The sequence below is a fragment of the Lepidochelys olivacea genome (assembly GCF_965140295.1).
Source record: "Lepidochelys olivacea isolate rLepOli2 genome assembly, chromosome: 1".
NCBI classification, from domain to species: Eukaryota; Metazoa; Chordata; order Testudines; family Cheloniidae; genus Lepidochelys; species Lepidochelys olivacea.
In genome coordinates, this window is record NC_140411.1 from 249,827,447 (window position 1) to 249,841,464 (window position 14,018).

Sequence of the window (14,018 nt, forward strand, 5' to 3'; positions counted from 1 at the left end):
TGGTGCAGGGCAGGGGTACGCAGGTGGCATTCCTGCTCTGTTTCTCACACAATGCACTAGTACTGGAGATGACCTAACCTTACCCCTTTTGGGGGTTGCCTTAATAGAAAAATTAAAACAAACATAAACGTCACCCTGAGCATCCTCCTGAATTTAGCTGTTAGCAGGGTTTTTCCCTGCAGCATCCTTCTGTCCCTGACTCAACTTACCTCTGCGTCAGAAGGTATGTCTACACTGCAATTAGACACCTGCGGCTGGCCCATGTCAGCTGACTTGGGCTTGCAGGGATTGGGCTAAGGGACTTTTAAATTGAGGTGTAGATGTTCACGCTCAGTCTGCAGTCCTCCTACCTTGCAGGGTCCTAGAGCCCAGGCTCCAACTCCAGCCTGATCCCAAGCGTCTACGCCACCATTAAACAGCCTCTTAGCCCAAGCCCCACAAGTCCAAGTCAGCTGGCATGGGCCCGATGCGGGTTTTTAATTACAGCCCTTTTCTGTTCCTGGACTGGAGTTAATATGAACTGTCTGGTCTGGCTGCCAGGGTGAATCAGCTCAATAGGCCTGTATCTCTGTGCAGGGTCCTAGCACCTGACCGCTTATCACAGGCCGGTTACCCACTTTGCAGTTAGCTGAAATCTAGTGAGGACAGCTCATGAGACTTTTGTTTGAACCTGAATTAGAGCCCTGATTGGGCCTCAAACCTACTTTTAATCCAGATCAGGGTTCAGACACCACCTCTTTGGCTCATATGTTCCAAGACAATGTGAGAACAATTCTACTGAAATACTATATAGCCATTGCCCAATCACTACACCAAAATCTTCCAGTAAAAAATGTTTGTGTGTTACCACTGTATCACGGTGCTAGAGTGGTAAAAACTACACTAGCTCTGTGTTACCATGTGTTCATGTTCTGAAAAAGATTGTAATTCTACACATGAGTGGACATTCCATGTGTTCAACAAGAGCAAATTTTGGGACTTTCTTCTCCTTGTTTCAACAGTTCTTTCTTCCATTGCTAGTTTGCTTTTCCTATTCATGGAAAGTGCATATCTTTGGAGATGGAATCTGCCTGTTTTAAGAATCCAGAAGGGAGGATTTTGCTTTCCCATGAGTAGGAGCCAGTTAGTGCTGCTGCAGGGAAAGACTCCAGCACTGGGAAGCTGGTAGAGCCTTTTCCTAGTGACGGAGTCTTTAGCTGCGGCGAGGAAAAGCTCTGGAAGGGGGCAGGCAGCAGCCTTTCCCCACTGCCTCTCCCCTGCCAGATTCTTTCCCCAGCAACCGGGAGGCAGTGGGGCACTATGCTGCTAAAAATACAGTAACTCCTCACTTAACGTTGTCGTTATGTTTCTGAAAAATGCAACTTTAAGTGAAACGATGTTAAACGAATCCAATTTTCCCCATAAGATTTAATGTAAATGCGGGGGGTTAAGTTCCAAGCAAATGTTTTGGGGGCAGACAAAAGGCATTATATACTGTACTGTACTGTGATGGGGAGGTGCCCCTGGCTTACCCCACACAGGCACAGCCTGCTGCAGGCAAGGACGCTAGGAAGCACCTTGCACAGCAGCAGCGGCAGCTTCCCCCCAGAAGAACAGGCGCCGACTTTGCAGGGGGATGCTCCAGGCCTGCCTCTTCCCATCACAGTTCCACTCCAGGCTCACCTCTTCCCATCCCCACTCCACCTCCTCTCTGGAGCCCGACGCGTCGCCGCTCCTCCCGCTCCCTCCCAGAAAGTCCTAAGCGCCGCCAAACAGCTGTTTGGCAGTGGGGGAAGCGCTGGGAAGGAGGCGGAGAAGAGGAACTTGTGCAATGCTCCCTTGTAAAGTCACTGCTCTTCCACAGAATCTTACAAGCAATGGACAGAGGAGGCAGCCAAACGACGTTATAAAGGAGCATTGTACAACTTTAAACGAGCATGTTCTCTAATGGAGCAGCGACATAACTTCGAAACAACGTTAAGCGGGAGGACGTTACGTTAGGAGTTACTGTAGCGGTGTAGATGGGGAGGCACTGCTTGAGTGAGTGGAGAGGCATGTAGTGTATGTTCTCACATACATACCCACAGCCTTCAGGCATGTCTGAACCGACTCTCCTAAGCTGTGGCTCATCGTTTTATTCTTCTGTTTATACCTGTGCTAGGGGGACTATGCACGTATGTACACTACATGCCACCAAAAGAAGGGTGCAGTGTACATGCATTCTTGGGGGCGCGGGTGGCATTTTCAGAAGCACTCAGCCTACTCTGCTCATGTTGAAGACAGTAGTAAAAGTCCCATTAGCTTCAGAGGGAGCAGATTTAGGCCAGTGCTGAGTGTTTTTGAAAACCCCGGCCTTAGACAATAAAGAGCCTTAACCCCCCCCCCACACACACACACACCTGTAGCCAGGCCCTGACTGGTGCAGGTGGGATGGGGATAAAAGATGATTATAAGCTATATTTCCAGTCCCCTTATAGCCTCACCAGACATTTTTTCACTTCCTGGTGTAACTTAGACGAGCCATAGGACTGCTGTCAGTTGTATTCAGCTGGAATCTATGAGCAGCACAAAGCAACCTAATGGGGGGCCAAGGATCTGGCCCAAGGCATTCATATAAGCCTTCTTGGGCAGAGCTCTTGTTTGCATTCACTTTATTTGGTGCTGATCAGTTTCCAGTACACCATCATGGATTGCCCCTGTCAAACTTGGGGGCATCACTCTGCCCCCCAGCAGCGCAGGGTGCCTGGCTGTGAAGTGCTCTGCAGTCTCATCTTGCAGTTTACTTTTACGGGGGGAGGGGGCATTTTTGGAGATTTACTTTGAACCTAACTATAAAACTACAGGGGAAAAATGTTCCGAGGGAATCTTGTCTAGCCTCTCTCCAGTGGGTGGCTTTTCATTACTTTCCCGATTGGAGTGTTTATTGTCCCATAGTTTGTACATTGTGGTAGTCTCAGACTGCTCGTCAGTTTTGTCCTTTTCCCAGTATCTTTGGGTGAACTTGGCTCTTGTTTTAAAAAATAAAAGTAATTGGAGCTCTGATTAGCTTCAGGCATAGTATGGGCTGGCATCAGGCAACCTTTTTCACTCATCCCTCTGCCAATGCATTTCATTCCTGGCCTACAGCTTCCCCCATCACACCATTACAGCCCTGGGGCCATGACATTACTCAGCCTGTCTTCTGACCTACAGTATCCCCAGCTACTCTAGTTCTGGGCTTCAAGTGCTGCCAGTGGCCTCTATCCATCAGTCACACGTGCTGGCTTTGACATGTAGATGAATGGACGAGGATGACCCCAGGAACTCTCTCTTTCACTTGCTACCCAATTTGGGTCTCCCCGTCTGAAAAGCCTACCTATTAAATCATTGTGCCACCTAGACCCCATAGGTTGCAATTTGGGCACCCACCCTCTTCTCCCCTCCTCCCGTGTGCTTTTGGCCAGTGCTACACACCTGTGTTGAAACAGTGCTCAGATTACATACTGTCTAAGCCATTACAGCTTTTCCTTGGAAGCTGTATCGCACAACTTCCAAATGTTTCTGCCTCTCACTCAGCCCTTGGGAAAGGAAACACACTGCAGTCACGGTGAGCTCACAAGAGGTCATTCCAAAGCATGGTGGGAGCTCTATCCAAAGTCCAATATCAAATGACTCTCTCTCTCGCTCTCTCTCTCTCTCTCTCACTCTTTGTAGCTCACAGCCAACGGCTGGTGCATGTTAAGTCCCGCCTGAAGCAAGCCCCGCGGTATCAAACCTTGGAGCGGGACTTGATCGAGTACCAAGAGAGGCAGCTGTTTGAGTACTTCGTCGTGGTATCGCTGCACAAGAAACAGGCTGGGGCTGCATATGTCCCTGAAGTCACCCAGCAGTTTCCATTAAAGGTTCGGTGCCTGGGCAAAGGCCTACTGGTGTAGCAGTGTTATCATTTAGGCTCTTCAGCCCCATCTGGAACCCACTGCCCTCCTGGCTAGCATGCTGCAGAACGCATGTTTAAACAGGAGACCCTCGGGGGAAGTTAGAGCTCTCATGTTAGCCCATAATGTAATGCAGGATAATCCCCTGCTGTGCCATCGTTTAATAGGACAGAGGATTTGGAGGTTGCCCTGCCCTCCATGAACTTCGTGATGTTCTCGAATGCAGATGGAGCAGCTGTGTGGATTCTTCACTGCCCAGGAAGAAAGTGTGTAAAAAATTCTTCCACCACTTATCTCGGTAAAAGGGAAGCAACCTGGTATTGCTAGGAGAGACCAGCGGCTGTGATTCTCAGGGTGAAGAAAACGGTCATTGCAGGGAGAGCAAAGCTATTCCTAGCAGGTCTCTCTTGGCAGGAGGCATGAGACACAGGGCCAGCCGAAAACGTGTGGCAGTGCATTTTCCAACATGGTGTAACAAGAGTTTGCTGTGGGCTTTATTCTGCACACACGTCCCCGCACAGATAGCCTCCCCCCTTTACTGAGCTCTTAGCTATATCACAGCAGGGAAGAGAGACCCAGCAGGGACAGACAAATGCAAAAGTAGAGTTTGGTGCGGAGTGTGTGAGGGGAATTGCTTAAAAAAACGCCTCAGGACAGGTGAGCTAAGTAGAGCAGCAATTTTAATATCTTCCAGGCAAAAGCTTAGTCTCTGTCACCGCCTCTCCATTTATCACAGGACAAATACTCGAAGCTGTTCCATCCCCACGTGACTAATTGAAAACATGCCCTCCTTCTCTTCTCCACTAGCTTGAGCGTTCCTTCAAATTCATGCGAGAGGCAGAGGATCAGTTGAAAGCCATTCCCCAGTTTTGCTTCCCTGATGCCAAGGACTGGGCGCCCATCTACCAATTTGTCAGGTAGGCGGGTGTCTTCCTCCCCCATGAGAGCTGGGTTTGTACATATCATTCACTTAGCCATGGGAGCTATTACGGCAAAGAGAGAGAAACCCAGGGGAGGCGGAGACACTCCTGGAGAGTCCAGAAGGGAACAGCGTGAGAGGGGAAAGGTGGAGATATGAAAGGAGTAAAGTGTTCTCTGGGCGGTGGAGTGGGTGTGTGTACGGTGTGTTTCCTAATGTGACCGTTTTTTTTTTCTTCATCTTCTTGTCTCTGTTCTCCCTACTGCAGTGAGACCTTCTCCTTTGTCCTGACTGGTGAGGACGGGAGTAGACGGTTTGGATATTGTAGAAGGCTACTGGTAACTATTCACCATTCTGTTCCCTAAAAGGGTCCAAAGGGGGAACCCTCCTCTGTTGTGTTTGTCTTGCTGTCGCCAACTGAAGGTGGGGCGTGGCTTCCGCTGTTCGATTCAGCGAAGAAGCAAAAGGCACAGAAGAGGGGACTCTCCAGCTTTCTGCTTCCCTCTGCTCTGTTTAAGGTTCCTCTTCAGAATCCATCCCCTCACTCCAAAATACAGCCCCTTTTCGCGTTTCTCATGGTTTCACAAGGAGAGCTTCTTCTGTTTCACCAGCCAGCCCCTGAGGGACCAGGCCCCAAGCAGCCCAGAGAATGCAGCCGCGTGCGCTCTGCCTCGGTTGAACTAACTGCCTTTTTTTGGTTGTGTTTGTGTTTCTCTCTTGAAAGCCCAGTGGGAAAGGGCAGCGTCTCCCTGAGGTTTACTGCATCGTGAGCCGCCTTGGGTGCTTCAACCTCTTCTCTAAGGTGAGGGGGAAAGGAGGGACAGAACCTGCGCTGTGGGCAGCGATGAAGCTGAAAGCAAAATCAAGGCTAGACGAATGAGGTTCAGTAAAGTGGAGGGCTCAGACTTGAGACTGGAAGACGGCACTGGGGGCGGGAACACGCACTAATTACATGAACTTTGCAAACAGACTATGAAAAAGCAAATTGCATGAAAATATGGACCAGCAAACATTGGCTTGTCCCTTTAATAAAATGACCAGAGCAAAGAAATTCCAAGATAAAGGATGAAATCCTGGTTCCACTGAAGACAGTGGGTTTTACCATTGACTTCAGTGGAGCAAGGATTTCACCCAAGGTTTCTACTCTAGTCTCTCTTGCTCACTCCATAGTATTCTGATACTGCATATTTGGGCTCCACACAAGCTGGGGTAAGGAGGGTATGTAAATGCGGTTGTATTTTATTCTCTGTCTCCCTCTCGCCTCCTGTTTATACATCTGTGTCTTCATGTTCTTTCTTCCAGATCTTGGACGAGGTTGAGAAAAGACGGGGGATTTCCCCTGCTTTGGTGCAGCCTCTCATGAGGAGTGTCATGGAGGCTCCTTTCCCTGCGCTGGGCCGGACCATCACAGTCAAGAACTTCCTACCAGGCTCAGGGACTGAAGTAAGGACACCACCAGAGCTGGAGGAAGATGGGATGATAGGACAGGCCAGCAAGCACCTGCTGGAATAATAAGTCAGGCCTACACCTGTAGTGCAAGGTTGTGGGAATGTGCAAATTCCTGTGAAGTGGAGGCTCAAGTTTAGAGTCAAAGGGATTGGTTCTCAGTTCCTCTGTTCTTGAGTGTGGGGCAGGTGTCTTCAAAAATCCTACATGCTCCTGGGGCTGTTCAGGGCCACTAATGGCTCTAGTCCTCTGTGGTCTGCCTCTTCCCATGACTCAGCCCTCTAGCCAGGTCACTTTAAAGTCTCTCCCTTTCCAGGATATGAGAGTCCCACTGTCCTCTGCCTTTCTAACAAGATCTTCAGCCCCAAGTCTTGGCCTTGTTGTTCTCACCCTTCTTTCAGGGCATTCCACTCTCTTTATCCCCTTCTCATGGGCCAGGATTTCTCAGGGCTCTCCTCTGGTTCCCCTAATACAAATCCCAAACTAAAGGGGTACAAAGTCAAATCAATTCCTGCCCTCCTTGGGCTTCACATTTATCCCTCTCTGCTGCTCTGGTCCTCCACTGAGCACTTCCTAGAACTCTTTCCATGGTAGAGTCCAAATCCTGCCCTTCTATCAGGGCTTACCACTGAAGCCTGCTCCACTCCCAGTGGCTGTTTTATCTCTCTCCTGGCTTCTGCCAGAGCTCTCTGTTTAGAAGAGGATCGCAGCGCCAACTCTCCAACCCTAGGCTTCTTCCTTGAGCCTTTTCACTCTGTAGTCCCAGAGAGTGATTGCAGACTCTCTCCCTGCAGCCCCCTCCTCCTTCATCGTTTTGGGTTTTGTGGCACAGCAGAGTCACTTTCTGTGTGTCTGACTGCCATGCACTGGGCTTTGGAGGTAGATTATGACTTAAAGTCTGTCACCTTTCCCAGTATTCTTAAAGAACTGCAAAATAGCTTTTTTAATTGGGCCCCCATTTTCCTTGTATTCTGGACAGGAGTGGCAAAGAAAAATTTCTTATTTATATGGAAAACTCAGAACCCTTAGTATATCTCCTTTCACTGGTACAGTTTTTACAATTCCATGAGAGATGATCCATCATTTGCTGGACCATACATGTTTCACATAGTCCATCCTTTTGTTTGTGTATTGGAAATAAGTTACTGTTTCATCCACAAAGACCTGTTAACATTTTGAATAAAGCCATTTTGCTCTTAGAATCATAGAAGCGCAGGACTGGAAGGGACCTCGAGAGATCAGCTCGTCCAGTCCGCTGCACTCATGGCAGGACTGAGAATGTTCATCTCAGGGCCTTGGACTATATCAACATTTTCAACGACTGGGCATAATTCACGGAATTTTTTCCCTTTTATTTCATGTGCTCACAATTCTTGCCACTCCTTCCTTAGTTCATTTTTGATTAAGTGCTTAAATTCCAGTTTGCTTAATGGGATCTCTAGGTCAACTTGTACGGCCTTAATAGCATTTTTTGTCTCTTTGCCAGTTCATTGCCAGCTAGCCCTACATGTGCCAGGATCCATGCTCTTATTATAGTCACATACAATTGGGCCAATTCAGCTGTTAGCAGTAATATTTCATTACATATATTGTTTCTGCTGTCAGGCTTGCCATTATGTAGTGTCTGCAGTCCTGATAAGGTATCAGACAGGGTGGCCATGAGAGCTGGCCGCAAAGCTAGAGCACAAGTTAGTGCCAGCAAGACCCCTATTAGCTCAGCCAGAGATAAAGGTCATGAGTCTGATGGCTTTCTTCTGTCTGAATGTGGGCGCCCAGAAAGCTATTCCCACTCTACCCGTTCCTTCCTCTATGGAGCCATCAGTATGCATCTGACAATAGTGTCCCCACTTATCACAGATACATTGATTTGCTATATCTTGTATATTAATCATTCTTCTCCTTTTGTTCATCGTATAGTTCCATATCTATCTCAAGGAGGTGGTTCTCCAGAGATAGAGTATTTTCCCAGAGCTAGAGATTTTGGCCTCTTTTTTAAGCCTTTATTTTCACAGAGATCCTTTATCCACTTCCTTACCCTACTTACTGAGGAATTTTGAGTTTTTGTCCTACCTACTCTCCACTTAATTCCCTAATTAATACATATTAGCTTAGTGTTATCTTCACTGTTACCTAGTACTTTGGCCCTAAAGGCTAAGCCTCAGAGCTTCATTTTGAGAGTGATAGGCATTTCTCCAGCTGCTATCTGCGTTACATACAGAGGCGAGGTAATGAAAGCCCTGCATGCAGTATGCAATGCCTGTACTTGCATACAGTCTAGTTTTCTCAGATTTGTTTTCGATGCTGACCTAAAGGCCTAGCAGCCATACTCAATAATAGGTCTGATTATCGTCCACCATTTTCTTAGTAAGTTTCTCCCTTTGCACTTACCTATAATGTTTTCAATATGGTCCTGTCCCGGGGTTCACAAGTCACTGCTAGAGGCGCCTCCTCCTGGCCGGTTTGGGGATTAGCTCTTTTGGCCAGAGGCCTCTTCTTATGGTTTCTCAGCCTGTAATCTCACTCTGTCACCCTGAGGCCCTTCTCTTACTCCTCAGCAGCCGCAGCGCCTTGTCTTCATGGCTTGCATCTCTGGCCAAGTCACAACAGTCCTCCCCTTCTGTGGTTCTATCACAGTCTTCCACAGCATCCCAGGCAGTCCTTAAGTCCACTGCCCTGGCTAAGTAACTCCCTCAGTGACGGGGATGGATAGTTCCGGATGGTCCTCAAGATCACTGCCCAGAGTGGGCCACTAATTCAGTGGCTGGTAGGGGAACCCAGGTCCACTCTCTACCCTGGGTTCCAGTCCAGGGGCCCTATCTCTGGCAGCCAAGATCTGTACTACCCCAAACCTTCCTACATCTCTCTTGGAGTACTTCGTGCATTGCCTCTCCCAAGCTTTCATTCTCCACCCTTCTAGCCGAACCCTTTTCCTCGGGGTCTGCTAGACAAATCCTTCCTCTAGGGTCTAAATCTCTTGCTCTCCCTTGTCCCATGAAGAGTGACTGAAGCCCTCTTCCTGGCAGCACCCCCTTCCACTACCAGCTCCCTGGTTTTATAGAAGACCGGCCTGTTCCTGCACAGGTGAGCTTCCCTTAATTAGGGCTTTCCTCTCAGCTGAAATGTCCCCTGGTCTGCAGCTTAACAGGTTAATTGGCCCACCTGGCCTATGTTAACCACTTCAGGGCAAGTGGAGGAAGCACACTTCATCACAGGTCCCTCCAGGTGAGCTTGTTATCAAATATCATACCTAAGAATTTGACCTTTTTCACTATATTTATCTGTTGGTCATATATTTATATAATTTCTGAATCTTCCATGTTGTGCAGATCATTCATTTAGTTTTGTCAGTGGAGAGCTTGAAGCCCCACCTATTTCCCTGTTCTTTATTCCCACAAAGTGCATCACTGATTCCTTTGGAGTCCCAGGTTTCTGCTTGTGGTCCATATGGCCTGGTCATCAGCAAATCATCTGATGTCTATCCCTGCACTCGTTTCCTTTGGAAGGTCATTAATCATGATGTTAAAAAGGGCTGGGCTAATGACAGTCCCCTGTAGAGTTCAATTTGTAATGGAACATACAGTGGAAAAGGCTTTCCCTACCCGGACCCATGTAGTTCTTTGGGTAGGAGATCCCTTGTCCATTTGTATATTCTTCCTACAGTACCCAGATGGTTGCCACTTTATATAATAGTCTCTCTCTCCGTAACACATTGCAGGTTTTTTCTGTGTCCAGGAAGATTACTATCATGTATTCTTTCGGTTTTTGTGCTTCTGTGTCTATCGATGTCAGTTGCACCCCTGCCATCTGAACCCACATTATGTTCCCTCTGTGAGCCTATTTCCTTCTGAGTGTGCTACTCATCTCTCCATCCCCAGTCTTTCCTGGTTTTGGCAAACCATGCTGTGAGAGCAATGGGTCTGTATGCCTCAGGTCTAGAGTGCCTCTTGCCAGGGTTCCTCACTGAGGCAATAAGCTCATGTTTCCAGTCCCTAGATATTTCCCCTTTTCTCCGTATGCTATTCTGTCATTTTAGTATTATACTCAGGCTTTCATTGCCTAGGTATTGGAGCAGTTCAAAGCTTACTAGCCCCCTTCTGCTACAAGCTTCCTCTCTTTATGTGAGCCAGCCTGTTCCTGCCCAGCCCTGGGCTTCGTGATCAGTTAAGCCTGGCTCTCCCTCCAGGTGTAGCCTGCTATGTTAATTGGCCACTCAGGCGCACATTAACCCATTCAGCGTTGTGTGGGAGTGAGCCTTGCTTAGGCCTGAGAGTAAATTTAAGTGGCCTCAGGGTCTCTGGGAAACCCATATAGAATATCTGTAGTGGAGCATGCCCAGCCACACCCTCAGTCTGCCGCCTACACCAGAGAGCTTCACTGCACAGGGGTTATTCTTAGGGGGCTGTTTCTGCCCACTTTAAGGCCCTTTAAGCTGCCACAACAGCACATAGGGGCCTTTGCCTATCTGAGAACCAGGTCCAAAGTCGAGGGTGGGTCATGTGATGTACTGTGGAAGAATAGGCCAGGTGCTTTGAAGCTGGTTACAGAGGAGGAAAAATGGTCTCGTGGTTACAGAACTGGCCTGGGACATGGGTGACCTGGCTTGAATTCCCTGCTGTCACAGACTTCCTGTGTGACTTGGGCAAGTCACTTTGTGCCTCAGTTCCCCCTCTGTAACATGGGGGTGATAATACTGCCCTATCTCACAGGGGTGTTCTGAGGAGAAATACACTAATGGCAGTGAAGTGCTATGGTGAGGACTGTATACGTAGATAGAAGCAAAGAAAGTAGTCTGTGTTGTAACTGATACCAGAGAGGACAGTCTACAAGTTAGACCTTGCTCCCCTCTCCTTCCCGTCCAGATTCTCATAGTGAAAGTGATCCTGGCTGTCTGAACTGGATGAAGAATTAGAAACATCCCCTGCCTCCATCCTTCTCCCTGTGCCGTACAGAGTGCTGCCCAAAATCCATTCCTGATGGGAACAAAATTCCACTCCCTGGGACTGCTCCATGTCAAAAGACTACGCATAAAAGTCTGCTTGGGCATCACACCCGTGGAGAGGGAGCTCCCTGTGCCTAATTCAGTGGGAGAAGCTGCAATGGATTTCTGCACCCACCTGGAATGGACTCTGGATAAAGCCCCTGGGAGAGTTCAATCTGAACCGTTCCTGTGGCCTACTAGAATATAGGACCTTGCCCAAATTGAACTCCTGGTTCTACTTGTTATTAGCCCTGTCTGCTGACCCTCATGTTGGGAGAACCTATCAGTCTATGATAGCCTTCTGCTTCAGACCTCCTCACCATCACTGCTCAAGAAGGGTGGGGAAAATATGGTGAGAAACCAGTGCTGGCCTTCAGCTTCATTTGCAGGCTGCATTCGTGGCTCCTGCGGAAAGACTAATTCTCCAGGCGTGCCACTCACTAACATAAAGTCTCCTTTAGCCCCAGCAGCAACACTGTTTCTTTTGGTTGAGAGGGTCCCTGGTTGAAGTCCTTGGGGAGTCTAGCCCCTTGCCTGTCAGTGCACTGATTGAGGCCGTGACCTGTGTTTTGCTTCCTTCTGGCAGGTAATTGAGCTGCGGCGGCCTCTGGACTCGAGACTTGAACATGTTGATTTTGAGTCCCTGTTCTCCTCTCTCAGCGTCCGACACCTGAGCCGAGTGTTTGCATCCCTGCTTCTGGAGAGAAGAGTGATCTTTATAGCAGACAAACTCAGGTACCCACCTTTGCATCTTTCTCTTGTGTTCTTTTAAACCAAATGTTAGTTAAGGAGAGACTGAGAAGGGAGTACTGGCCCCTCTGTGTTGTTCTTTTGTTCTTCTCTGTTATTTCCCAGCAAGTACAGCCAGTGCTCCCAAAGGGCAGGAGCTCTGACGAGGTGACACACCCTCTACTGGACATGCTGCGAGAAACCAAACTCCTCAGCCCAGCTCAAATAAATAAATTCGTTAGTCTCTAAGGTGCCACAAGTCCTCCTTTTCCTTCTGCGGATACAGACTAACACGGCTGCTTCTCTGAAGCCCAGCTCTGGAGCTTGCAAAAACTGAGCTTCCTCTGGTGCACAAAGGAAACCAAGTTCCCTTTACTCAGAATCTCACCGAGGCAGAGCTCCTTGCAATAAGAAAGCAGAACCCCTCCTATTGCTTGGGAGGGAAACAATGTTCCCTTTTCAGCCATGCTCTGGCAGGCACAGGATCCAAGCCCGGGGTGGGGGGCAGTAGAGAGGGAACTCAGTGACTCTTAGCCCTTTCGCTGAGGTTCTCAGATTCTGTTGACTAATTTTTTAATATTGGTTCTTGAGATTTGGGGTTTAAACTGATTCACTCCCACAAGTTCAGCACAGGGGTCCAGGTCTCTTTAAGATTTTATGCAGCTGGTGCCTGGCAGCTATCCAGCCCTTAAGCACTTGAGGATTCAGAGAGAAGAGTTCTCAAAGCTCAGTGACGGAAAAGCTACAGATGAGTAATGACACTTATGAGCGTGATCAGGTTTCAGCAGGCGTACAATACCCCCAAGCTGTCTGTTTTCACAGATCCCAGCCAGCCAGGCTACAGCCCTGGGACTGGGGGAGGGAAGGCAAGCAGAGAGGCCCCTTTTATAGGGAGCAAAGGAACAAGTCGCCCTGCAGGGGTCCAGGGATTTGTAAGGGCAGAGCTCATACAAAGTCATCAAACCAATGGGGAGGCTGGGTGGGTTGTAGCATACAGGCTGCAGCTCCCCACTTTCACTCCTTTACTGCTGCTTTGGGTCAAGGAGGGGAGGATCTATTCGGTTACATTTGCTTGACATGTTACATACATAGATTTTTTTTCATATCCTCTTAAAAGTACATCAATATGCAAAGCATGAAAGCACTGATGCTGCCCTTTACCTGAGACAATCCTATATTTCCCATGTCTAAACTACACAGATAACTTTGGTAATCTTTATAATGACAAGATTTTCTCTGGGAGGTTTTTCCTCTGATACAGGATAAGCGCAGCATTATGACTGGATTCATTAGGGACAGAGGCATAGATTAACCTTTACATGATGATAGCCAGTGAGAATATGTGATGCCATGCAAGGATTTTATTGGTATAAGTTTGGAGTCAGTACATTGTTAGGCAGATCGCCCCAAATGAGTGCCAGTAAAACCCTTATATCATATTGCACCATCATGTGGCATGTCCAAAATACATGTGTTGTAGAAAATATTGCAAAAATGTTTTCTATTAGTATTCTTCTGACAGTAAAGCCAGGTGCCTTAGTACTGAGTCCAACTGTCCAAGCCTTGGAGAAGGAGAGAAAGTATTAAAAATTGTAGAAACCTCTAAAAATGATATACAATAACTTTCCTATACATAAAGGTTTTAAGGTCCAGTGTCTATGAATCTACAAGGGCTGGAATCAAGTACTATGTGCCGTGTTGCCAACACTCATGCTTTTATTGTGAATCTTGTTATATTTGTTATTTCTCTTAGAGCCCCATCTCCTGGAGTCAGTTATTTCACGAAAATCTCAGCTTTCTTTTTTTGCCATCAGCTTAAAATAAGTTTCGAACCCACATAGTTGTGGCGACAAGTTTGAAAGCATGACCCAAGAGTGCCTTAAAGGCTCAGAAACCAAAAGTCAAAGAAAATAACCCAACTGTAATATTCAAAACAAAAAATCCATGGTTTTTAAAGCCGATCTCATGATTTTGGGGACCTGACTCATGATTTTGGAACATTTGGCATTGGCAACACTGTAGTGTATCACAATGGGAAGCTGAGAATCTTCTC

The 14,018-nt window shown here is 47.7% G+C and overlaps 1 protein-coding gene across 4 annotated transcripts in view; it reads left to right on the plus strand.

Moving 5' to 3' along the window:
- Positions 1–14,018, plus strand: part of DENND2A (DENN domain containing 2A) — a 79,808-nt gene that overhangs the window by 51,925 nt on the left and 13,865 nt on the right. For all 4 annotated transcript variants that reach the window (XM_084634793.1, XM_084634790.1, XM_084634791.1 and 1 more), the window contains exons 9-14: positions 3,673–3,860; positions 4,701–4,810; positions 5,081–5,150; positions 5,537–5,614; positions 6,115–6,255; positions 11,823–11,971. In XM_084634793.1, the coding sequence (XP_084490919.1) occupies positions 3,673–3,860; positions 4,701–4,810; positions 5,081–5,150; positions 5,537–5,614; positions 6,115–6,255; positions 11,823–11,971 (736 nt within the window). The remainder of the gene's footprint in view (positions 1–3,672; positions 3,861–4,700; positions 4,811–5,080; positions 5,151–5,536; positions 5,615–6,114; positions 6,256–11,822; positions 11,972–14,018) is intronic.